The 23,434-nt window shown below is 51.7% G+C and overlaps 1 protein-coding gene across 2 annotated transcripts in view; it reads right to left on the reverse strand.

Moving 5' to 3' along the window:
- ZFAT (zinc finger and AT-hook domain containing) overlaps window positions 1-23,434 on the reverse strand; it is a 140,759-nt gene that overhangs the window by 77,338 nt on the left and 39,987 nt on the right. For both annotated transcript variants that reach the window (XM_043483276.1, XM_043483275.1), the window contains 4 exons: window positions 11,662-11,850; window positions 9,610-9,760; window positions 3,362-4,812; window positions 2,300-2,532 (listed from right to left, as the gene is read on the reverse strand). In XM_043483276.1, the coding sequence (XP_043339211.1) occupies window positions 2,300-2,532; window positions 3,362-4,812; window positions 9,610-9,760; window positions 11,662-11,850 (2,024 nt within the window). The remainder of the gene's footprint in view (window positions 1-2,299; window positions 2,533-3,361; window positions 4,813-9,609; window positions 9,761-11,661; window positions 11,851-23,434) is intronic.

The raw sequence follows: 23,434 nt of genomic DNA on the forward strand, positions 1-23,434 counted from the left end.
ACTGCAAGGAGATCAAACCAGTCAACCCTCAAGGAAATGAGTCCTGAATATTCATTGGAAGGACTGATGCTGAAGCTGAAGCTCCAATACTTTGGCCACCTGGTGCTAAGAACTGACTCATTGGAAAAGACCCTGATGCTGGGAAAGATTGAAGGCAGGAGGAAAAGGGCACAACAGAGGATGAGATGGTTGGATGGCATCACCAACTCGATGCACATGAGTTTGAACAAGCTCCGGAGTTGGTGATGGACAGGGAAGCCTGGTGTGCTGCAGTCCATGGGGTCACAAAGAGTCGAACATGACTGAGCAACTGAAGAGTTGTAATTCACTGCACTAATTTCACAGTCCTCTAATGGATCATGACCTGGGGGCTGAAAACACACTGACCTGGGTGTTCTATACTTATTCTCTAGATTAATCTTCACTATCTGGAGAAGTCAAAGAAAGTAACATATCTCCATTTCACAGAGGAGAATACTGAGGGTCTGTGATGCTAAGCAATTTGCCCAAGATCTTAGAGGTGGCTATGGGGTCTGAACTTTTAACATGCTAGAACCAAACTTGGTTTTCTCAAGTCTTCCTTTCACAGAGTTTGCCCAGTGCTGTTAAAAAAAAAAAAAAAAAAAGGGTTCAGAAATGTCATTGACTAACTTCCTTGACCAGGTCCCCATGTTTCCTTGATGGCAATACACCCTTGACTCTGAGTCATGCTGCCTGGTCACTGATGGGAGGGAGGAGGTGGTGGGAAGCAGCTACATAGTTGCCTGTACAAGCCAAGTTCTTTACTCAGAGCACTCCATTTAACACGTCCCAATAATCCAAGAGACCTATGTACAGATGCAAAGACATACGTATGTGTACATGTATATTTTGCATGTAGAGGTATGTGTGATACATGCGTGCACACATGTGTGGGTGTGTATAATGCACCTGTGGATATGTCTGTGCATACACGTGTATGTGTGTGTATAAAGAGCCAATATGCTTTTTAATACATATTTCACAGAAGGCTACCGAGTCTCAGAGAGGACAAGCGATTGGTCCAGTGTCACACAGCCTGTGTGATTACTGAAGACAATATCTGAATCCAGTTATCCAACCCCAAAGCACATGCTCTTTATACCCACTAAACCCAAAACACCCTGACTTTGCCCTTGGTAACGCACTTCCTGAGTGCTAGTGATTTCAGGCCAGGAAACGGAGGTGCCAGATCAAGTTTCTGAAGCCTTGTCTGCGTGGAGAAAGGGACATGGTCGGAGCAGAGGCACAGCTGGGCCAGGTGTGCCTCGCTTACAGCTTGGAGAGTCTCAAATCGCTCTCCGGTGCCGGGCTCTCAAGACAGAGGAGCATATGCGAAAATAAACATTCACTCAGTGTTACAGGATCACCCACTGGAGAATCAGACAGCTTTTACCACCATGAGACTATTTAACAGCACCTTGAATTAGCATATCACTTTCTAAAAATGCTTTGCAGGCATTCTTTTGCAGGGTCTCCAAGGAGTAACGTGATAGGATCATCAGTGATTGTCAGTGCTGACTGCGCTCTCACTATGATTCAGTGTGCCCAGCACTCGGCAGGCATCATCTCACTTAGCCTCTCAACAGCTTTCAGTGGTGGCTATTAGCATTATCGGCCCTGTTATCAACGGTCCTTTAAACCGTCATTTGAGAGAGCGGTTCCCCAACCATTTTGGGACCAGGGACAGGTTTCATGGAAAACAAAGTTTCCACGGACCGGGGCTGGGGAGGGGATGTTTTCGGGATGATTCAGGCACATCACGTTTATTATGCCGCCGCTGCTCTGACAGGAGGTGGAGCTCAGGCGGTCCTGTGAGAGAGGGGGAGTGGCTGGAAACACAGATGAAGCTTGGCTCCCTGGCCCGCCTTCTCACCTCCTGCTGTGCAGCCCAGCTCCTAACAGGCCACGGACTGCTACAGGTCCATGGCCCGGGGGGTGGGGACCCCTGATTTAAGAAACCTTTGCTTTAATTCTATTCTGTAGATCTTTCTTCTCTAGGCTTTCTCTGATGCTGAAAAATCTGCAGAGGAAGCCAATGTTTTCAACGGGATCGTCTTCCCAACAGACGCGAGGCTCTCCCTGTGAGAAAGGCCCTGGGGTGAAGGAGGGCCTCTGTTAACGTGAGGGGCCTGTGTCGTGAGAAGGGCCTCTCCGTTCTCCGGGGTGGATGCTCACACACCGGGCTCCCGACGGAGCAGGGGCACCTCTGTGCGCATCGCCGAGAGGAAGCGGGGAGCACCCAGGGGAGACGGGGCTGCCACTAGGGCGGGCTACTTACCAGCTCAGTGTGGACTTTAAGATGTGCCTGCAGCTTATATTTATCTGGAGTCGAGTAGTCACAGCCGTCAGTGGGACACTTCAGCAAGATGTTACTGTGTTTCTGAATTACATGGCGTTTAAGGCAGTTTTTGGTGATGGAAGAATAGTGACACTGGGAGCAATAATACAGATGTTCCCGGGTGTGGGTGCGGACATGCATGTCAAAATGCACTTGGTACCAAAAAAGTTTGCCTAAAAAAATATTTTCACATGAGAACAAGGAAGTTTCTTTTATCCTGAATTTGATTTTTTTTTAAATTAGTATTATTATTATTTTATTTTTTTAACGACTATCTTCCTTTCCCTCTCATGCTTGTCCGGGTCACCCTTCACACTTTGTACCACATCTCTGTCTGGAAATGACTTTTCAAAGGTGGCAGGTGGCAAAAATCAAGGGTGCTGCTACTACTTCTGCATGACATCAGTGCTGGGAAGAGGAGTAAAGGAGGGTTATCGAGGACCAGTTACGGTGCCACGTATGTTTATGCACATGGGTGACATCACCAGGCTCTAAACTCTGCCGGCACCTGGGCCATCTCCCGTGGGTCCTGCCCGCTCTCAGGAGACCCCGAGGCCACGCTTCCACCGTGAGCTGCGAGGGATGCACTCAGCGTCTCCCTACAAAGAGCTGCAGTCACTCCCATTAACATCTCTCTGCCCATCTAGGCAACGGCCACAACTTACTAAACCTGGACTTTTAAACTTCTCATGCGCCAGAAGAAAGGTGCCTCTTGGCTAAAGCTCAGGCGGGGGCCGCGGATAAACCTCCGCCTTGCAGGCCTCGCCGAGCCAGCGGGTTTGGCTGTCCCAGCATCCTAGCTGCCTTCACAGACTTCACAGGCTACACTGCACCACGGTGGCACCATTCCTATCTACCCAGGACGGCGAGCTCACTTAGAAGGTGTTCTTTGCAAAGAGACACGAGCTCAACTCAAACAGGAGGTGGACCCGCAGCCAGGTGGCCGGATGGGCTGCGGGGAAGAGAGCCCCCCAGCCTCGCGCCCCGGCCCCCACCCCTTACCACAGTATTCACACTCCAGGTCCCCGTACACTTTCCGGATCCTCTCACACAGGCCGGTGTTCATCCGCCTCTTCTGCAAACTGTCCAGGATCTTCATGAAGGCAGTGAGGCCGGCCCGGTGCTCGGGGGCGGGAGTGCAAGAGGCAGGCTGGCACAGGGCCGCCTCCCTCCCACCAGCTCCCGGGGGAGGGTCTGAAGCCTGAGTTGGGTTGGACCTGAGACCTCTGCTGGGATCTGGGCCGTCGCATGGGGAGGCTGCTACTGTCTGCCCCTCGGCCGGGGGGCTCTCGGCACCCGGGGTCTCGGGGTTTGCTTCCATGCCTTTGGCCTTGGATAACAGAGGTGCCACGTCCTGGCCCTGAGTCGGGGCGGCGCCTCCCTGCTGGGTGTCGCCGGTCTTCTCGGGAGCAGCAACTGGAGCCTCGGCCGTGGGGGGATCGCTCTTCATCAAGAACTCACTGGAAAGCCCTGCGTGTGGACGGAGGTCCGGGGACACAGAGGAGGCAGCCAGCTCGCTGGGTGGAGGGGCCGGGGCGGCGCCGTCGGGCTGGGCGGCGGCCGAGCGCACTGGCGGGGCGGGCACCTCTGCGGGGGCCCCGGGCTCCACCACAGGCCGCGCCTCCCCGGGGCCGGCCGCCTCCTTGGGCACATTCACCCCCTGGAACACGAACTCCTCTTCTGCCAGTTGCAGCTGCCCGCCCAGGGCCTCCTGCTGGATGTCCCCGCCGGGCTCCAGGAGGCAGAAGCTCTGGTTGATGGAGCTGGTGAAGACCAGGGTCTCCTGGGCGGCGCCGTGCGCCTCCTTGATGTGCGCGCGCAGGCGGATGGAGCTGACGAACTTCTTGGGGCACAGGGCGCACACGTACACGAACGGGTGCTTCCGGACGTGCAGCTCCAGCGCCTGGTACTTGGTGGCGCCGTGGCCGCAGAGCTCGCAGGCGAAGGGCCACTTGTCGCCGTGGACCAGCATGTGGCGGTCGCGGTCCAGCTCGTTCTTGAACTTGCGCTCGCAGATGTGGCAATCGTAGAGCAGCTGCCGCTTGCCCTCCCTCGTCATCAGGCACAGCTCGTCCAGGGCCTCCTGCACCGGCTTGTCCTGCGGGTCGTGCGCGTCGCGGATGTGCTTGATGAGGTTCTTGACGTCCGAGTACTTCTTCTTGCAGAAGCGGCAGTGCTGCTTGATCTTCTTGTGCACGCGCTCCACGTGCACCTTGAGGTGGCCCTTGCTCAGGCAGGTGAAGGAGCAGCAGTCGCACGCGAACTTCTCGCCCGTGTGCTTGCGCAGGTGCACGTTGAGGTTGGCCTTGATGGCGCTGGCGTAGCTGCACTGGGAGCACTTGTAGGGCTTCTCGTTGGTGTGGATCCGCAGGTGGGCCTGCAGCGAGTGCTTGAACTTGAAGACCTTGTTGCAGTACTCACAGGTGAAGATCTTGAGCTGGGTGGGCCCGAGCCTAGGAACAGAGGGCAGCATGGTTACCGGTGGAGACCCTGCACTTTCCCCATGCCTCCCCCCGCCCTCTTCCTTCTAGGTGCCAAAACACCCAAGGCTTCAAGGTGAGCTAGCAGACCCTGGGGCTGAGGATGGGGGAGGCATTCATTCATCAACAAGCAAGACTGGACGGTCTGCAATCCACAAATGATAGTCACCAAAGAGCTGCACCTTGTACCAGGGACAGGAGTTGGCAGGTGAGCCCAGGGGGTGGGTGAGGCTTTTTCTCCTTCCAGGGAGGTCCTCAGAAACACAATGATCATTTAGTGCCATTAATCAGACACCATTAAGCTGTACCCACGGTAACTGTAGGGCTTCCCTGGTGGCTCAGTGGTAAAGAACCCATCTGCCAATGCAGGTGACACAGGTTCAATCCTTGGGTTGGGAAGATCCCCTGGAGGAGGGCACTGGCAACCCCCTCCAGTGTTCTTGCCTGGAGAATCCCATGGACAGAGGAGCCTGACGGGCTACAGTCCATGGGGTCGCAAAGAGTAGGACAGGACTGAAGCAACTTAGAAAACTCACACTGTAACTGTAAAGTCTATTTATGGAACTAACCATACAACTATGTTTGACCAACACAGGTTCCTCTATGTTTTAAATGAAAAATATTTAAACAGATTGCAGCCTGTAAACACCAGAGGGTACAAGTCTCCTGTTGTAATTAAGACATTCAGATCTGAAGGTCGGTACTATGCCTGCATGCTAAACCCAAGGCTAATTTAAGGAAACAAATCTGGATATTTCTCAAATGACAGAGATATCCAGAAGGTGATCATTTTACTTGGTGGAAGAAACTCTGGGTTCATAGTGTTAATTAAATAAACAAATCACGGGTATTTCCTTCTCGAATGCAAGGTCTAAATGGTCTTAGGAAAATCTCTGGTTCTGATTTTTTTCGTATTATTACACGGATACCTGGCCAGGCCCTCAGTGCTGCCCCTCACCAAGGGGGATGAATTGGAAGACGTGGCCGGGCCACCTGCACTGGGCTCTCGGGTGCGAGCTGACTCACTGAGTTGTGATGTCGTGTGATTCCTATCACATTATCTCACCCCGAATGTCCCCTTATTCAATTCAAGAGGCACTCTCACCCACTGCTTGAAAGCATTCAGGCAGAGTTTTAAAAGATCAGACCCCTTGATCCAGTTATCCACTGGAATCTATCTGCTGAGAATCTATCAAAAGAAAGAATACAAAATTCAAATGAAGGTGCTCACTGTGCCATTTTCACAATAGTTAGGAGTGGAAAGCTGCTTGAAGGTTCCAACATAGGGAACTAATTTGCACATTTTTTTTCATTCATTCATTTGAAAAAGTGTTCCAGGCAGTGGGGACACAATGGGGACAAAAGCAAACACACTCCATGCTCTCTCGGAGTTCACCTTCTAGAGGAAGCACTGGGCCAGTCTGATAACCATATAAATGAGCAAATAGGACCACCAGCTCCCTGCCGTGATGGAAAAAGACAGGATGCTCTGGGAGCCCAGGCCAAGGAGGACTGAGCTGTCCAGGGGACAGGGCAGGCCGCCCTGAAATGGGACATTTGAGCAGGCAGCTGAAGTAGAAACAGGAGTTAACCAAGTTGGGGAATGGGAGGGGGGAGGCTGGCATCCAGGAAGAGGAAGAGGTCAAGAGAGGTCAGGGAAACAGAAAGCACCCAGATGGGGGTTCCCTGGAGGTACAGTGGATAAGACTCCGGGCTGCCACGGCAGGAGGCAAAGGTTCCATCATTGGTTGGGAAACTAAGATCTCAAATTCCATATGATGCAGCTTCAAAAAAAAAAAAAGACCGAGGGAGAGGCATGGACGCACATCCACTATTATATGTAAAACAGATAGTGGAATTTGCTATATGAATCAGGGAGCTCAAACCGGGGCCCTGTAACAACCTAGAGGGGTGGGAAAGGGTGGGAGGTGGGAAGGGTGTTCAAGATGGAGGGGACATATGTATACCTATGACTAATTCATGTTGATGTTAGGTAAGTAAGTAAGTAAGTAAATGTTGGGTCTCTCAGTCGTGCTGGACTCTGCCACCCCATGAACTGTAGCCCTCCAGTCCTCTCTGTCTGTGGGATTCTCCAAGCAGGAATAGTGGAGTGGGTTGCCATTCCCTTCTCCAGAGGATCTTCCTGACCCAGGGATCGAACCCAGGTCTCCCGCATTGCAGGAAGGTTCTTTACCTTTTGAGCTACAGGGAAGTCCATGTGGATTTATGGCAGAAACCAAAGCAATATTCTAAAGCAATTATCCTTCAATTAAAAATCAATAAAATTTTTTAAAAAAGGACCCAGATGGCTGGAGCAGATGCTGGAGCACAGAGAACCAGAGGGAGAGGTGGCTCTATAGGCCTAGTTCTCCTAACAACAGTGTGAGGCCTTAAAAGCTACAACCAAAGGGGCATTTTTACAAAAAGCGCACTGGCTGCAGTGTGGAGAGCTGAGTAGGGGGTCACAGGAGAGCCTCATGATATTACCGCATGTCACTACAAGGCATAGTTTGTGAATAATTTGAGTAACAAAGGAAAGTAAGTATAATGTGGTTAAGTACTAAAAGCAGGATACAAAATTGCATATAAAATAAACTCAGTTTTATAAAATATATGGGCTGAGAAAAGGCTGAAAAGAAATAACATTAAATAATATTAACGGTGGTTATCTTAGGGGAGTGAGATTACGACTGATTTTTTTTCCTTACAGTTTTCCTGACTTTTGTCATATAAAAAGCCTCTTTCATAACTATTTTATAATTTAGACAATAAAATATTAATAGAATGCTTAACAACAGGAATACAGCCTCCATCTACTGATTAAATATTGAGTGTATTTACCTGCAACCAGATGAGCATGGAGTTTTGAAACCCTCCCCAAGAGACCTTGAAATATTATGAGGAGTCTACAAATCAAGCTGTGTTGAGACAAGGGTGGTCTTCAAAATTAATTGTATCTCAGTTTTGCCAAAGGAGTCCATATTTTTACAACTTCACTGATACATTCAGTTGCTCACATTTGCGAAAAGGAGGACTGAGGCTAGAAATTAATGAGGCACCGCAGACGACACGATGTTATAATTTAACAAGACCACTTTCCAAAGATGTGATCATTTTATGCCACCACTAAACTGAGTCAGGTTCTTTTAGACAGTCTCCTGTGTGGTGCTGAGAGGCTCAGAGGCAAAATCACTTGTGTCCAGTCCCAGCAGAGCGGAAGCCTCTGTCTGTCCCAATCTTCCTCCCCACCCACCCCCGCAGTGCCTGGAACACAGCAGGTGTTTGAGCTGTTGAACTGAAGTCCAGCAGAAAGATCTAGGGGCTTCCCAGGTGGCTCAGTGGTCATGAATCCGCCTGCCAATGCAGGAGACGCCAGTTTGGTCCCTGGGTTGGGACAATCCCCTGGAGAAGGGCGTGGCAACCTTCACCAGTATTCTTGCCTGAAGAATCCCATGGACAGAGGAGGGCTACAGGCCATTGGTCACAAAGAGTCAGATACAGCTGAAGCGACTGAGCACACGCAGGAGGATCTAGAGCCAACCCAGGACTGTCTGGCACTAAATCTTACGCTCTCATCCAGAACGCCTTCTTCCCCCTTTTCCAGAAACAGGGAACCCCTGTCTGGCATCTTCCTTGTCTTTCCTCTCAGCCTGGAAAACATGTGCAGAGCTCAGGCGATGGGAGTTTGCTGATCCACATCAGCAGGTATGTACCACGGCCAAGACTGTGACCACGGGGAGGGTGTCGGTGGTCAGGCTAGCTGTGAGGCATCAGTTCACCCAGTGTGTCTGGAGGGCGGTTTTCAATGTAGATTAAAGTTTTAACGCTCATATCCTTTAAGACAGCAATTTCAGGGACTTTCTGGGTGATCCAGTGGCTAAGACATCAGGCTCCCGATGCAGGGGGCCGGGGTTTGATCCCTGGCCAGGTACCTAGATCCCACATGCAGCAACTAAGACCAGCTGCAGTCAAATGAGTATCTTTTCCAAAAAAAGAGCAACGTCAATACTAGCGACTCATCCCAGAAGTCCTGAAGACTCACTGAAAGAGCCTTGAGCACAACATTTCCTGCCAAGCAAAAACTGACTCTAGTAAACTAGAGAATCCACACAATAGCAAACGCACTTTAAAAAAAATTATCTACTGAAAAGGAAAAAGTCAAACATGGTAAGTTTTTTAAAAAAGGTTGATAACAGTGCCTTTGGTGTTTTGTGTTAGGAAAAAAATAACAAAATTAAAGTGCTATAGTTTCGTATATCATGAAAAAATTATGGTGGCCTGTGAACCACGCTGTCTGTAGAGGTAACCTCAACCACAAGAGGCGAGATGGTTACTGCAGCTGCGTGTTACACAGACTCTGGAAATTTCTACAGGACACTTGTGTTACTTACGAAAGTAGGGGGGAAATAAAGATTTTTTTTTCCTTACAAATTGTGCAGCTATAAAAACCAGCAGACTTACGAAGTAAGGCCTTGTTCACACCACTTTTTATTCAGATGAAGCATACCTGGAGTAAAATGCTCCACCTTCATTAAACCAACTGGTGCTGAGTTTCCCAAGCAGGCTGCTCTGCCTCACATCCCACAGAGGCTGCTTGGGCTCGGCTAGCACACCACGAAGCCATCATGGAGGGGCTGGTTCTTAGGTTCAAGTTAAGAAACCAGAACGCCTTACCGATAGCTTAGCCAGCACAGTCCTGGTAAGTGCAAATGCTGCTCTCCCACCCTCTGAGGTGGTGGCTGGGGTCACACACAACAGAAGATGCATTACCTGCTGGACTTCATGGGCTGCTCGTAGGCCGTCTGCTGGATGGCGTACTCCTGGTACCCCCTCCGGGGCGCCAGGTCAGCTGCTGTGGCCTCGGGGTCTGCGGCTCCCGTTTCCGGGGGCCCGGCCTCCACTGGAACAATCTTGGTAGCACCTGAGAGGGAGGCACAACTCAGTGAGTAATAAAAAGGCGCCTCGAGGCCCCGGATTCCCACCCCCGCCCAGTGCAGGGAGCACAGCCTGGGAAGTGTGTCTCTTTACTGTGTGGCACCCGTGCGGGGGGCGAGTGTTCCTTCAGCTCACACATGTAACTTGTGTGTCTGTGTGTTTCAGGGGAGTTATCCAATAATCCATCAAAACCTTCTTGTGAGATACATTTTCACTTGATCTCTTTATTAAAAGGGCTTCCCTAGTGGCTTAGTTGGTAAAGAATCTGCCTGCGGTGCAGGAGACCTGGGTTCGCTCCCTGAGTCGGGAAGATCTCCTGGTGAAGGAAACGGCAGCCCACTCCAGTATTCTTGTCTGTAGAATCCCACAGGCATGGGAACCGGGCAGGCTACAGTCCATGGGGTCACAAGAGTCAGACACGACTGTGTGACTAACTTTCTTTTTTCTTTATTGAAAACCCAAAACACAAGACAGATACACATATACACATATGTTTCCCTGCAAGATTTCATAGCTCCTCATGTGTTAAGCTTTGAGTAAGCGTCAAACAGCATCAAGACAGAAAGGAGCACTGGACTCAATGGTGAGCAGGAATCTCCGCTGTCTGGGATCAGGTCCCAAACAGGACATCAGCCTCCCACCCTCAGGGCCCCTGCGTCCACCCTGTGAAGTGAACGGTCTGGGGTGGAAAACTCAGAGGTCACCTTTACTTATTCAAGTCTACGATGTGAAATGATCAAAGACTGTTTATAGAAGTGTGTGTGCACATGAATAGCAAAGGAAATTAATTATACTTTTCACCACCGCCCCCTCCCCCCACTTACAGAAATCTCAAATACTATCATCCTTTTTTAAGAAACCATTATAGAAACTTTATCTCGAGATGGCTAAACACAGGAATCTCTCTCCTGGGGTTTCCATTTCCTGGAGTAACACTTGTCTGAAGGACGGTGAAACTACTTCAAGCTGCATAATCTTATGTGGCTTTTTTCTCTACTGAGTACCTCGCCCTACAGTGAAGTATTGGGTTGGCCAAAAAGCTAGTTTGGGGTTTTCTGTGACATGTTACGGGATATAAAGTATAAATATTATATGTATATAATATAAAAAGGTATTTATTTAGCGTTTTCATTTCAGTTTCTATTAGTGTTGAAAACAGATGCTTTAAAAGGCTCTCAGTTCAATTCAGTTGCTGAGTTGTGTCCGACTCTTTGCAACCCCATGGACTGCAGCACGCCAGGTTCCAGCTGACCTCAAAGTCCTAAACTTGATTTTTTTTTTAATTTATTTGACAGTTGTCACCCCAAATGCACAGGGGGAAAAAAAAAACATTATTATACTTTAGCATCTACTATCCTAAACTGCTCTTTGTCTAAGGTATCTTTTCCTGGAGGAGGCCTTTTTAAAAAGGGGTAATATATCCACTGGTTACTTTATGTGAAAAGAAAAGGAGATAGAAATCTCTAGTACTATAAAATAAATGATGAACCTAATAAAAAAATGCAAAAAAAAAAAAAACTGGAAGAAATTGTGTGGAGGGTTTTGGCACCGTCTGCTGTGAGTCATCTTACTCTCTGGCCGGGGCAGGAAGAAGGAGCATGGACATCCAGGAGAGGGTCTTGGGGGGGCTGGGGGGCCCCAAGGAAAGAACCGCTCTCCAGGGCCACTGCTCCTCCGAACGGCTGCTCACATGCGAGCACAGGCCGTAGGCAGCAGCCGCGGGAGCGGCCCTCGAGCCCTGACCTCTGGACGCGGTCATCCACCTCGGCCCTGGGCCGCGGCAGATTAACCGTGGCCCGAGTCACCGGGTAACTCCGCCAAGAGCCCCGCAGCAATCACAGCCCCCGCCCAGAGGTTCCTGCCGCCCCCTCCCACCACCGTGCACACCTGGAATCGCCTCGTGTGCCGTTAACACCACGCTGATGATGGGCTTCTTGGCCCCAGACATCTGCGGGGCCTCCTTTCCTGAGCAGACCTTCTGGATTTTCTCCGCTCTCTGCGTCCGTGGCCTCTTCGGGGCCTTTTCTCGATCGTCTTCCTTATACTTCTTCTCCAGTTCAAGGTCAGATTCATTACCTAAGGGGCAAATACCAGGATGTATAAAATACCCTTTTTATACCAGTGATGGAGTCGGGGAGGGCACAGAACCCTTTTTATGGGCAGACAGTAAAAGGGATATACCTGTGTGATAGAAACACCGGTTCCTGGACTTCCCTAGTGGTGCAGTGGATAGGAATCTGCCTGCCCAATGCAGGAGACACGGGTTCAACCCCTGGCCAGGGAAGATTCCACAGGCCTCGGAGCAACTAAGCCCATGCAGCAGACTACTGAGCCTGCATCCCGGAGCCTGCCGAGAAGCCACACGCTGCAGCTAAACAGCAGCCCCCATCCTCCACTCTAGAGAAAGCACCCAGCAACCAAGACCCAGTGGAACCGAGGAATCAGTTTATAAAAGAAACACTGATCCCCAGCGAAGCGGCCACGGTATCACTTCGGGGGTCACCTCCGCTTCCTCGGTCTTGCCTCCGACTCAGTGAACACCATTCCCCCGGCACAGGCCCCCACATGGGCACTGAGGGCCCACTGCGGACATGGCAGGCACAGGCCCTCCCCTTGCTCTCAGGAAGCCCACCGGACCTCAGAGTCATCAGCCAACCACCTGCGGGGAAGACACGGCGGTCTTTACACAGCCTAAGAAGGGATGCGCGTGCTCAGCATCCAGGTATTAGGTGCCTTCCGTGTGCCAGGCGTGGTGGACACCAAGGCTGACGGGGCACAGACCCAGAGCCCACCCTTGAAAGCCCTGCCGTCTGGTGGGAGAGATGGATGGGGCAGTCCGCTGTGCGCCCACTGAAGCGAGAAGGGGTCTCGGATGACCAAGGGGAGCGACGGAAGATTCTACCCGAGGCGTCAGACAAGCCACTCCGGGCAGGCAGCCCTTTGGTCAGTGTGAACAGCAAGCATTTCTGAAGCTGTGGACAGGGCTGCAGGGAACAGGGGCGGAGGAGGTGTGGGGGGCGAAGGGCACAGGAGACCGTGGTGTGGGGACCAGTGGTGGGCTCGGTGCTAAGGAAGGGGGCGTGAAGATGAGGAGGAATGCTTAGCTGGGCACCCTGAGGGGCTAACTTGGTGAAGAAGCTGGCAGGGAGGAACAGAACCAGGGAAGGGAGTGAAATCGAGGGCCTCAAATACCCATTGGACGTGGGGAGCTGTCCTTTGACGAGTGGGGTGGGGGGTGAACACCAATGCCTGGGGAGACCACGCAGGAGCGTGAGTGAGTGAGGCTGGCCGGGGGGACGGTGGGGACACAGCACAACTCCAGCCCTGGTCAGGGCAGAATCACAGGACACACACAAGCCACGGTATCAACGTATCAACAGTGGGACTCCCCACACTGCTTTGCAGTCATCTGTCTGGAAGCCTCATCCGTGCCATGACCTTTGGGAGCTCGGGGCTGTGTCTTCTTTTTACTGAGCCTGAGGACCTAACCTTACAACACAAGGAAGACCTGCTCTGCACATGAAGCAATGAACCGATGGGTAGAGATCAGCAATAGACTTCGCCAGAGGAAGAAACGTCTAGCAGTTAGAGCCACGCAGGGCCTCCCAGGTGGCTCAGTGGGTAAAGAATCCGCCTGCAGTGCAGCAGATGCAGGAGACCCAGGTTCGATCCCCGGGCCGGGAAGATCCCCTGGAGGAGGACATGGCAAGCCACTCCAGTATTCTTGCCTGGAGAATCCCCACGGACAGAGGAGCCTGGCGGGCTACAGTCCATGGGGTCACAAAGAGTGGGACAGGACTGAAGTGACTGAGCACGTACACAAGCAGAGCCATCCCAGGAGGGAGGGGTGGCTTCAGAGACGCGTTTCTCAGGAGGGTGTCGAGGGGCTTCACACAGCAATCGTGATGCCCTGGGAGAAACTGAACCACACGGCAGCGGGCGGGGTGGGGTGTCCAATCAGACAATCCCTGCATCTCTGGACTCTGAGACCCTCCCGACAGGGCAGTGGGAGAAAGACGGTGGAGGACCGGGGAGACCCGACCCTGCTGGAACCCAAGACAAGTTACCCCGCAGGCTCTGTGGACGCGCTCCCTTGTATCTGCAGGACGCTTCCTGCGTGTGGCTCAGAAAGGCCAGGTCCACCCGGGGCTGGCTCCACCCTCCTCTCCCGTTCCTCTGCCTGTTTGCTCATAACAACCCTCTCCTCCATCTGATGAAATACTCATATCAAGTACCACTCTTCTGAAACAGAATTTCTCTAACACCAAGTTCAGCAATGATCCCCTCGTACTTAATAAAACATTCTCTTTGCAAGCTTTTTTTTTTTCCTCTTGTTCTCCTATTTCCAATTTTTCTCAGGGTCCATCATCAAACAAAACATCATTTCCGCACAAAAGAAAGAAATATTTACTTGGAAATTATCCCAGCAGTGCAGAATGTATTTGTTCTTTACCGGCCACAGTTCATTCAGAAGATACGTGCAGAATGCCAGGCCCCATTCTAAGCACTTGGGACACCGCAGGGTACAAGACAGGGACCCCTGCCCCCTGGAGTTTATGTGCTGGTGGGAAAAGGCAGACAATACAGCTGAAACATAGTAAGTCAGTTACATAATATATCAGAAGGTAATTTTAAAATTTCTCATTTTACCTGTGCCCAGTGAAAGAGCACAGGCATAAACAAGTCTGATTTCTTTTTTTGAAAAGAGAACTGCTTGGGCCTCGCTGGTGGCTCAGTGGTAAAGAATCCGCCTGCCAGCACAGGAGACACGGGTTTGATTCCTGATCCCCGGAGACCCCACATGCCTCACAGCAACTAAACTCCTGCGCCACAACTACTGCGCCTGTGCTCCAGAGCCTGTGCTCTGCCACTAGAGAAGCCCCGCGATGCAAAGTCCACGCCCTGCAACTGGGGCGTAGCCCCCACTCGCTGCAACGAGAGCAGGGCCCTTGCAGCAGTGAAGACCCAGCACAGTCAGAAGGCTCTCACAGAGGTGCTTTTCAGAACACAAGGCGCTTGGGTGAAGCGCCCTCATCTGTCAGACTTCACATCGCGCCGCATCACCAACCGAACCCAGTCGCGATCCTCGCTGCACCAGGATGTGCTTTTCAAACATTTTTTTTTTTGGCAGCAAACATTTTGAGTGAGTTCTTTAAGCAATTTCAATATACCTAATGAAAAGGCGTGGCTTCTCTGGTTAAAGAGGGTGCGGTCCAGACTAGCCCCCACCACCACCGGACCCTCCCAGTCCTCCAATCCTCAGCCACAAGTGCCTCCAACAGCCCTGGAAACAGCTTTAAAAGGAGTGGATGAGGCTGTAGGAGGGATGGTGTCCGACACCTCCTGCAGCACAGTCACCGCTCTGAGCCGCCATCGTAGAGTTATGGAGTGTATGAGCTACACTCCAGCCTCTGCCTTCCAGCTGGACCAGCTCTGAACTCGCTGAACCCAGGGTCACAAAGTGAGTGGCTGTGAGGCTCAGGTCGGGGAAGGTCGCGGAGCCCTCTGTCACGTGGGGAGTTATGCTGTCGCCCCCCACCCCCGGCGGCATGTCTGCAGTGGTGACGTCATGCCTGAAGACACACTTGTGCGGCTTGGGGCTGGGCTGGGACCACAGCTTCCGGGGGGTCCCGTCGGGTCCATGCAAACAGGAGAGGCGCAGGGAAGGCTGCACCCCCAGCCCAGTGTGTTCCATGGAGTCGCTGATGTTCGGGAAAGACAGTGTTTAATTTCTTGACGTCTGTGCATCATTGTTCTTCAACCCCAGCACATTGACCTAATTCTTTATATTTCATCTCCTTTTGAGAAGATGGCGTTTAAAAACCGATGACGCTGCAGCGTGGAAGCAGGAGTTCCCAGGGGGGTGCAGAGACCCCACTCTTATGACAGTGCCCGGGGTCCTCACATGCAGGGAGGTGTCCAGACTTCAGATGGAGGCAGCGCAGCTTCAGGAGCAGAGACTTGGCATAGGCCCCATTTGAAGGGTAATGAGCAAAAAATCCAGTGTCCCCCGTGTTCTGCAAAGTTCCCGCTTGTCCCTCCAGGCCGACCCTCATCTTTCTCCACCAGCTCCTGGAGGCTGACCTATAACGGGTCACACGGGGGCTCCACTGCTCCTGGCTTCCCACGGGGTTTGGCCGGTGGAGTCACCAGAAGCTGGGAGGGGGGAGGTTTGGGGGAGAGTGGATGAGTTAGTTCTGGTCACACAGTGAGTTTGGTAGAGGGTAGGGTTCCCAGGAGGTGTTATCCACCTGGGTGGGGGTCTGCAGGCGGGCCTTTTGTGGGTGAGGGCACAAGTGGGTGATGATGAGAGGCTGGGATGGAACAGAAGCGCGCGCACACACACACACACCCACCCTCCCTTAACTTGGATGAGCCTGCCTGACTTAACTAAGAAAAACGAAGCTCATCTGATACAAAAGCTCTCAACTAAGCTCCTTTGATCTTAGAATCTTCCTGCTCTTCGCTCACCACCCCCTCCTGTCCTAGAGGAGCTTCTCTGGGAGGGAAGTTACTCCACTTGCCAAACCCCACACTCTCGGGGGGTGGGGGTGGTCGGGGAATCTGTGTCTGTGTTCACCCTCTAACTCCTCTTGGAACCTCTCAGGGTCCCCAACACGTAATAGCATCCAGGCAAGGCGAGCTGACCTTGTAGCGGGCCGATGAAGAGTTAACGGTACGGGCAGTCATACATTTGTAGAAATTAGTTCATGCGCGCTCATTTATAATTAACAACAGCGCTAATATTCTAAAGGACCTATTCCAAATTGCCCCAGAACTAATTAAATCTCAGAACACCCCAGAGAGTCAAGTGTTATCAGCCACATTAATAAAAAAAGCCCAGAAGAGTTGTCAGAACAGCAGACTGATAAGGGATTATACTCTGGGACTCTGCCACCGATTCATTCCAGGCTGCTAATGCAGCAGTTTAACGAACTTATTAGCCCACGATTATTCTATCAAACCTGCTGAATATGCATCCCTCTTGCCTTCCCTCTTGCCCTCGGGCTTTCTTGCGTCTTCCTGTCTCTCTGGCTCCAAGGGGAGGCCAGGTGAGCACCGGCTCTGAGCACCGTGTCCCCACAGAGGGGCCACGATTGACCATGAGCACACACACAGCACCAGGCAGCCAGCCTCCTCCTGACCCACACCCACCGCAGTGAACCAGCCCACCTTCCTCACCCGACCCCCCGGCACCTGCAGGCTTTCGCAGGAACCGTGGCGAGGGGAGTGCCTGTCCCGCTCCCGCCCCCGCCGGCAGCCCTGGACGGGCGTTCACGGCCCCTGTCTCCAGGGAGCCCTCCAGGATGTTCCCGCCGCAGGTGGTCCTGCCGTTCCCACCCTGCACCGGGCTGACCCCCGCATCATCCTGTATCTATTTGGTCCTCGTCCCCCCGGGCTCAGCTGCTCCAGAGAACAGACTTGTCTTACTTGCTTTGATCCCCAAAGTCTGGCGCAGGGCCCAGCGGCCACAGCACAGGCCCCGGAAGGGGGAGAACAGACAGGAGAGGGCTGGCCTCCACGGGGACCTCCCGAGGGTCCAGCCGGCTCCTCGGTAGCTGGGAAGCACCACGCGCGGCAGCGAGTCCGGCTTTAAAGGCTGCTGGGCCCTGGGCCGCGGGCCCTTCCCTGCAGCACCTCTCAGCAGTCAGGCTGTGATGGTCAAAGAGACTCCTTTTCAAGACGGGGGTCATAACGCATCGCTGCCACTCATCGGAAGAGCCGTCACTTGGAGCAAAGGCCAGCAGTGTCACCGGCTCCAGCCCCCCGCCACCCACCCCATCACATCCCTCCAGGCGGGATGCAGGCAGCCCCGGAACCTCTGAGAGCACGATGCTATGGGGCTGCCGGCCAGCCTCCAAGACGCTGGACAGGGAAGGCCTCCTCTCAGAGTCCCAGCATAGGGCTTCCCTGGCGATCCAGCGGCTCAGATTCCGAGCTTCTAGTGCAGGGGGCGTGGGTTTGATCCCTGGTTGGGGAACTGAGATCCCACATGGCATGGCCAAAACAATTTAAAAATAAAAGTCCCAACTTCAAGTCCTGCTTGGTGGGACTTAGTTAGCTCCTCTTCTCCCCTGGCCCCACCCCCTCCATGAAGAAAGGGTCATGAGTGCCCTCTGGTTCCCTGAGAGTCACGCAAGTCTGCGGCAGACAGCACAGGCGCACAGGGCCAGCTCCGTGTCCCAGGTCTCATGTCGGGACACTCAGTGACCAAAAGGCCTGGGGGTTTAATTCAGGTGACTCTGGGCCAGGACCCGGGGAGGATCGCATCTGAAGATGGCTGGACACCCGGGACAAAAGCTGGAGCTCGGAAATCAAAGGGACTGGGGTTCGTGTAATTACGAGCTGGCCCTCAGGCAGCTTTCTCCGTCTGGCAGAGCCTGATTCTTCATGGAACAAGGAGGGGACAGCCCCACCCCAGCTCCCATCAGGGGGATGAGAGCAGACGCTCAGCGCCCTGACGGCAGCAGGCACTGGTGCGCGCAGGGGAAGAGGAGGCGTCATCACACCGGGGCCTGGGATTCCGCAGACCTACGGGACGCTCTGGACCCACTCGCCTCTGGAATCCTGGAAGCAGGTAAACAAACGCCTGCCAGACTTTGCAGCCCGCTCCACACCCAGTCAGCTCATCTGGGGCCTGTCGGGGATCCCAGGGGCTCAAGGCTGTGGATCTCACACTCCATTCCTTCCCGAGACAACTCTGACGATGGAGCCCGGTATCACGTATCTGAATTTTATTCCAAGTCTCAGAAGCTACTGCAGAGAGAATGGTCACATGCAGGTGTGACCTTTCTTCAGGGAAAGCTTACCAGGGCTGCCTGCACTGGGGCGCCACGCCGGTCTCAAGGATGAGAAGGAGCTGGCGGGCTGCCTTAGGGGGTGAGGGTAGTTTTTTTGAGAAGAGATGGCTCCATAGGACAAGGAGGGGTTAGAAAGCAGACAGTGTCCCACGATAAGGGGGTGATCTCTCCACGAGGGGGAGAGAAGGCTCAGCAGACATGGGCATGTCACCATTGCGTGTGACATCATTCTGTGAAGGGCGGGCTTACGGGGAGCAAGTCCAGAAGTGGGGCGGTTAGTCCACCACGCAGAGAGTCCACAGGAGAGAGGAGAAGGCCAGACCAGGGGCAGGGAGGACGGCCAGAGAGGAGACCACGGGCACCAGAGTCGTGGGGAGCAGGGCACCGGGCCGAGGGGGCCGGCAGGCTGGGGGTGAGCGGGAAGAGGACTCCAGGAGGACTCAGATTCTAGCTCCGAGGACGGCAGAGCACCAGCGAAGGAGGTGAGCGCGCAGAGCAGGTCACGTGACGCAGCGGAGGCCCCAGGTTCATTGCTGCTGCCTGTCCAGCCGTCACACGGGCGCCCACTCGGCCTCTGACTCTGCGGGTACTTCTTGCTTCCTTCTACCCCGGTCCTCCCATTTCAGGTTCCTGCTGCCTTTCTTTTCACCTGTATCTGAGGTCTGCCTGTGAGTCACCTGACCGGCAGCAGAGATGCAGGGCAGAATCGAAGAAACATTTAGCAGGCAAAGCCCAGCAAGTGGCTGGATGTGACAGGTGAGAGAGAAGCCTCTGGATGAGATGCCTGGATGGGTGGTCGGTCACCAGGACAGAGGCTGTGTGTGGGGGTGGGGGAGGACATTTATAAGGAGCCTCTGGGACCCCAGACCGAGACGCAGGCCTTGAGCTCAGGACAGGGCCGGGGCAAGGAGGCCACGTGCCGGCCCCCGGACCACAGCTGTGGGCGAACCCACAGAAATGGCAGGAGCCATGCGTCTGCCCCTAGTGAGAGCCACCCGGCATGTCCAGGCTTCGCCCACCGCGGGCACAGCAGGGTCGCACACCGTGAGGTCAGTTCTGGCCAATGAGCTGCGGGGGCAGGACGGATGGAGGCCACCTCTGGGCTGACGGTAAGCCTCGGGCCCTTCTCCCTGCCGCCCATGACCAGACACGCTCAGGGCTGATCCCTGGGTGAGCAGAGCCTCCTGAGGGCCTGCGGCAGAACGAGAAGGAAAGCCGGATCTGTGAGCCCCCCACGATGGGGGAGGCTGGCTGAGGGAGGTAACCTGGAACACACCAGCAGTACCCGCCACACTGCAGGGCTTCACAGCAGGACCCGACCTCACAGGGCAGCGGGAAAGACGGGAGCAAAGTGGGGCAAGCGGAGGCGGCGGGGGCGGAGGCGTCACAGAGAGCGATCCCAACCGTCCCCAAGGCCCACATTTCCAAGCATGCCTCAGACCACGTACAGCTGTGGGCCACTGCACTCTGCGTTTCCCTGATGAGCAGAGCTGAAGCGAGGGTTCACAAAGCAGTGAGAGGAAGCAGACCAGCCCATTCCATATCTTTCCACGGAGAAAAGGTCACGCTCAGAGGACTGACACCGCTCTGCCTTTCCACCTGCAGATTTCCGAACCCGACTCCCGCAAAGCAGTTTTCAGCCTCCACAGCTACTGATCAAGTCAGCGCTTTTGCTAACACAAAGATAGTAGAAGACACTTGAAATACTGTTGTGTGAAATCCTCACGAAGATTGCAGGTGCATCTTAGGTAAGATCTTAGAATAAATGCCTTGTCTTCTTTAGGGAGGATTTAACAAGTATAAGAGCAAATTTTTGCAGCTCTCCTTGCATAAAATGACCCCAGAAATAACAAGCTTAGAAAGGTTCAGAAGTCACTTTTGTAAACTTGACACATTGATTTCTGTAGGCTGCAAAATGTTTTTTTTTTTTCAAAAACACCAGCTGTTCCACATAATGGCATTGGGGGGAAAAAAAATCTCTTTTCCTGGTTTCTTTTACTACTCAGACGCAGAATGAAATAAATAAATGTTGAATACATAACAAAATTGTTATTTTAACTTGCTATGGTTCAGTGTAGGGAAAAAGCTTATTTTGTTTTCTTCTAATTGTTTTAACAAGCCAAAGAGTCAAGGTCAACTGTTTGAAATGTCACTAAACTGCTCTTTACCGAGCATATATTAAAACAATTATGCAAGAATTTTCCAAATTGTAATATTGTGTTTGGCAAACTGAGGAACGTGGAGCAATCATCACAGGTATGTCAGCCGCTAGGCGGCCGGGCGTTAGGTCATTTCTGCGTATTTTAGAGGCTTCAGCAGTGGCCAGAAAGGGAAAAACACCGGGAGCTTCCACCTTTCCGTTTGGTATTTGTTAAATTAGAGTCCACTTAGGTCATTCAAATCAATGGACTACGAGGCCATTTTCTATGCAGCTTAGCACTGGAGGAAGCTGATAATCTTATTAGGAAGGACGGTGCCTGTCTGCCGCTGCTGAAGAGACTGCCTAATTAATTACAGAACAGAAAAATAAAGGTGGGGACTGCACAGGGTGGAACGTGCCTTTCGCATGAGGTTAGAGAAAAAGCTGAGAGTGGTACGCCGAAATGAACAAAGTCAACATCCACAAAGAAGAAAAGAAGACTGGTTTTAAGGCGCGAACATGGTGGAGCTGGGCCATCTGCAGGGGAGAAGCAGGGAGTCAGGGGGTGGTACCCAGCCGACCTCCAGGGAGCTGTGCAACTCTTAGAGAACCATCATTCCGCACCTCAACTTCCTCAAGTATAAAATTATGAAACTGGCTTGAAAAGGGGGGTTTCTAAGCCAATCTTAAAAGATCACACACAGTGTGTCGCGGCTGGTGTGACACTCTCGACATGACAATCACAGGTGGGCTCAGTGGCTGTGGGGTGGGGGTGACTGTGAGGTGGAACACGGGGAGCCCTCATGGCGACGGCAGTCCTGCCTCCTGACTGCCGTGGTGCCTACACAAGCCTACACGTGGATGGACGGTGATGAGTGATGACCTCCGCACACAGTACCTCCCCGTCAGGGTTCCTGATCCTGACACCGTGCCACAGCTCTGCAAGACGCCGCCGGGGAGAGCAGGGTGAAGGGCCCGAGACTCTCTCTACCATCTTTGCAACTCCCTGTTCTCCCACTAATTGTTTTCAGAATATGAAGTGTTTTACTTTTTCAAGGGTTGACTTGGAATCAGACCCTTATTCTCTGTGGACCCTATGATTTGAAATAGTTTATCTGCAAACTGCACTTAATGAAGAACATTCCTTTGCCCATATTTACTGATTAAATATGTATGACTGTCTTACTTCACAACTTTCACAAAAATACAGTTTCCAGAGGGATCAAAAATACAGATAAAGAATGAAACCATATGTATAACAGAGGAATATATAGAAGGTTGTTTTTTATAATTTGGGGTAATGTCCCAAGCTTCGATAAGAAGGGCATGGAATTTGACAGTAGTGACAAATGCTGATATTTAAAACTTCAGTAAAATGCAAAAGGAAAGAAAAAGAAATTCTACACATGAAAAGACAAATGATAAAACTGGAAAATATCTTCAGAATATATGGCAATCCAAAAGTGTAGTAAGTAAAGGACATGAGCAAGGAATGCCCCAAATTACACACAAGACAAAAACCTGAATATCTGCAACGAGATCGTGCACTAGTGACCGGGCAGATAAAACTCACAGAACATTAAATTAACCATTTTAGAATGAACAGTCCAGTGGCATTTAGAGCATCCATAATGTTATGTAACCACCACCTTTATCTAGATACAAAATCTTTCCTATCATTTAAAATAAAACTCATTAAACAGTTTCTCCCCATCCTCCCCTCTCCTCCAACCCCTGGTAATTACCAACTGTCCTCTGTCTCTATGGATTTATCTGTTCTGAATATACATGGAATCATACAGTATGTGACCTAAAAGATGCCCTCTTAGTCTGGGAATTACATTACTAGATATTTACCTAAGATAACAAAGGCACAAGTACAAAATATAATAATAATAGAATAAAATTGTAGGCTCAAGATTATACACCTGAGTATAGCTTTTTTTGTTTTCTTTTTTTTTAATCAGGGAGAAAAATTTTAAACAGTATTCAATGTCAATCAACTGGAGACCGATGAAAGAAAACTTAAGGCCCACACACACAGTGAAATGCTGTGCTGCCTTTAAAAGTAACGAAAATCTACATTTACTGACTCTTTGGTCAGAAAACAGAGCATTTTAATCAAAAGCACAGACCCTACAGCCAGACTGTGTGAGTTCAGCGTACAGCCCCGGCCCTTATGGGCTGTGTGATGCTGGCAGACTCCTGACGGCTCTGCCTCGGTTTCCTGTCTATAAAGCGGGGATGATAACAGTGTCTACAGCGCCGCCGTGAGAACGCATTGAGCGGAGAGTCGTAAAAGTACTGAGAACAGTACCTGCAACACAGAAAGTGCTACAAAACAGCTTGTTGAATAAAAAATACCTGACGTGAGAAATTTATCCGCTCCATTAACTGCATGAAAAAAGAACACAGAACATTATGTATGACCTCAATTTCTGAAAAATGTATGTGAACATACATAGAAGTGAGAAAGGGCTCTCTTCACTCACATACAGTGTAATAGAAATTATACCTAAGCAGTGAAATTGTGCACTATTTTCAGTTTCTTCTTAGTATTTTTTATATCATTACACGTGTTAAAAAAGAAAACAAATGATAACACCCAATTGGTCCTTTTGGACACTTCTGGAACCTCAACTGGGCTGTGCTTTCTAGGAGGGATACTGGCAAAATGTAATACATTTTCTGGCCCAGTAGTTCTACTTTCAGGCATTTA

The sequence above is a fragment of the Cervus canadensis genome, chromosome 12 (assembly GCF_019320065.1).
Source record: "Cervus canadensis isolate Bull #8, Minnesota chromosome 12, ASM1932006v1, whole genome shotgun sequence".
Taxonomy (NCBI): domain Eukaryota; kingdom Metazoa; phylum Chordata; class Mammalia; order Artiodactyla; family Cervidae; genus Cervus; species Cervus canadensis.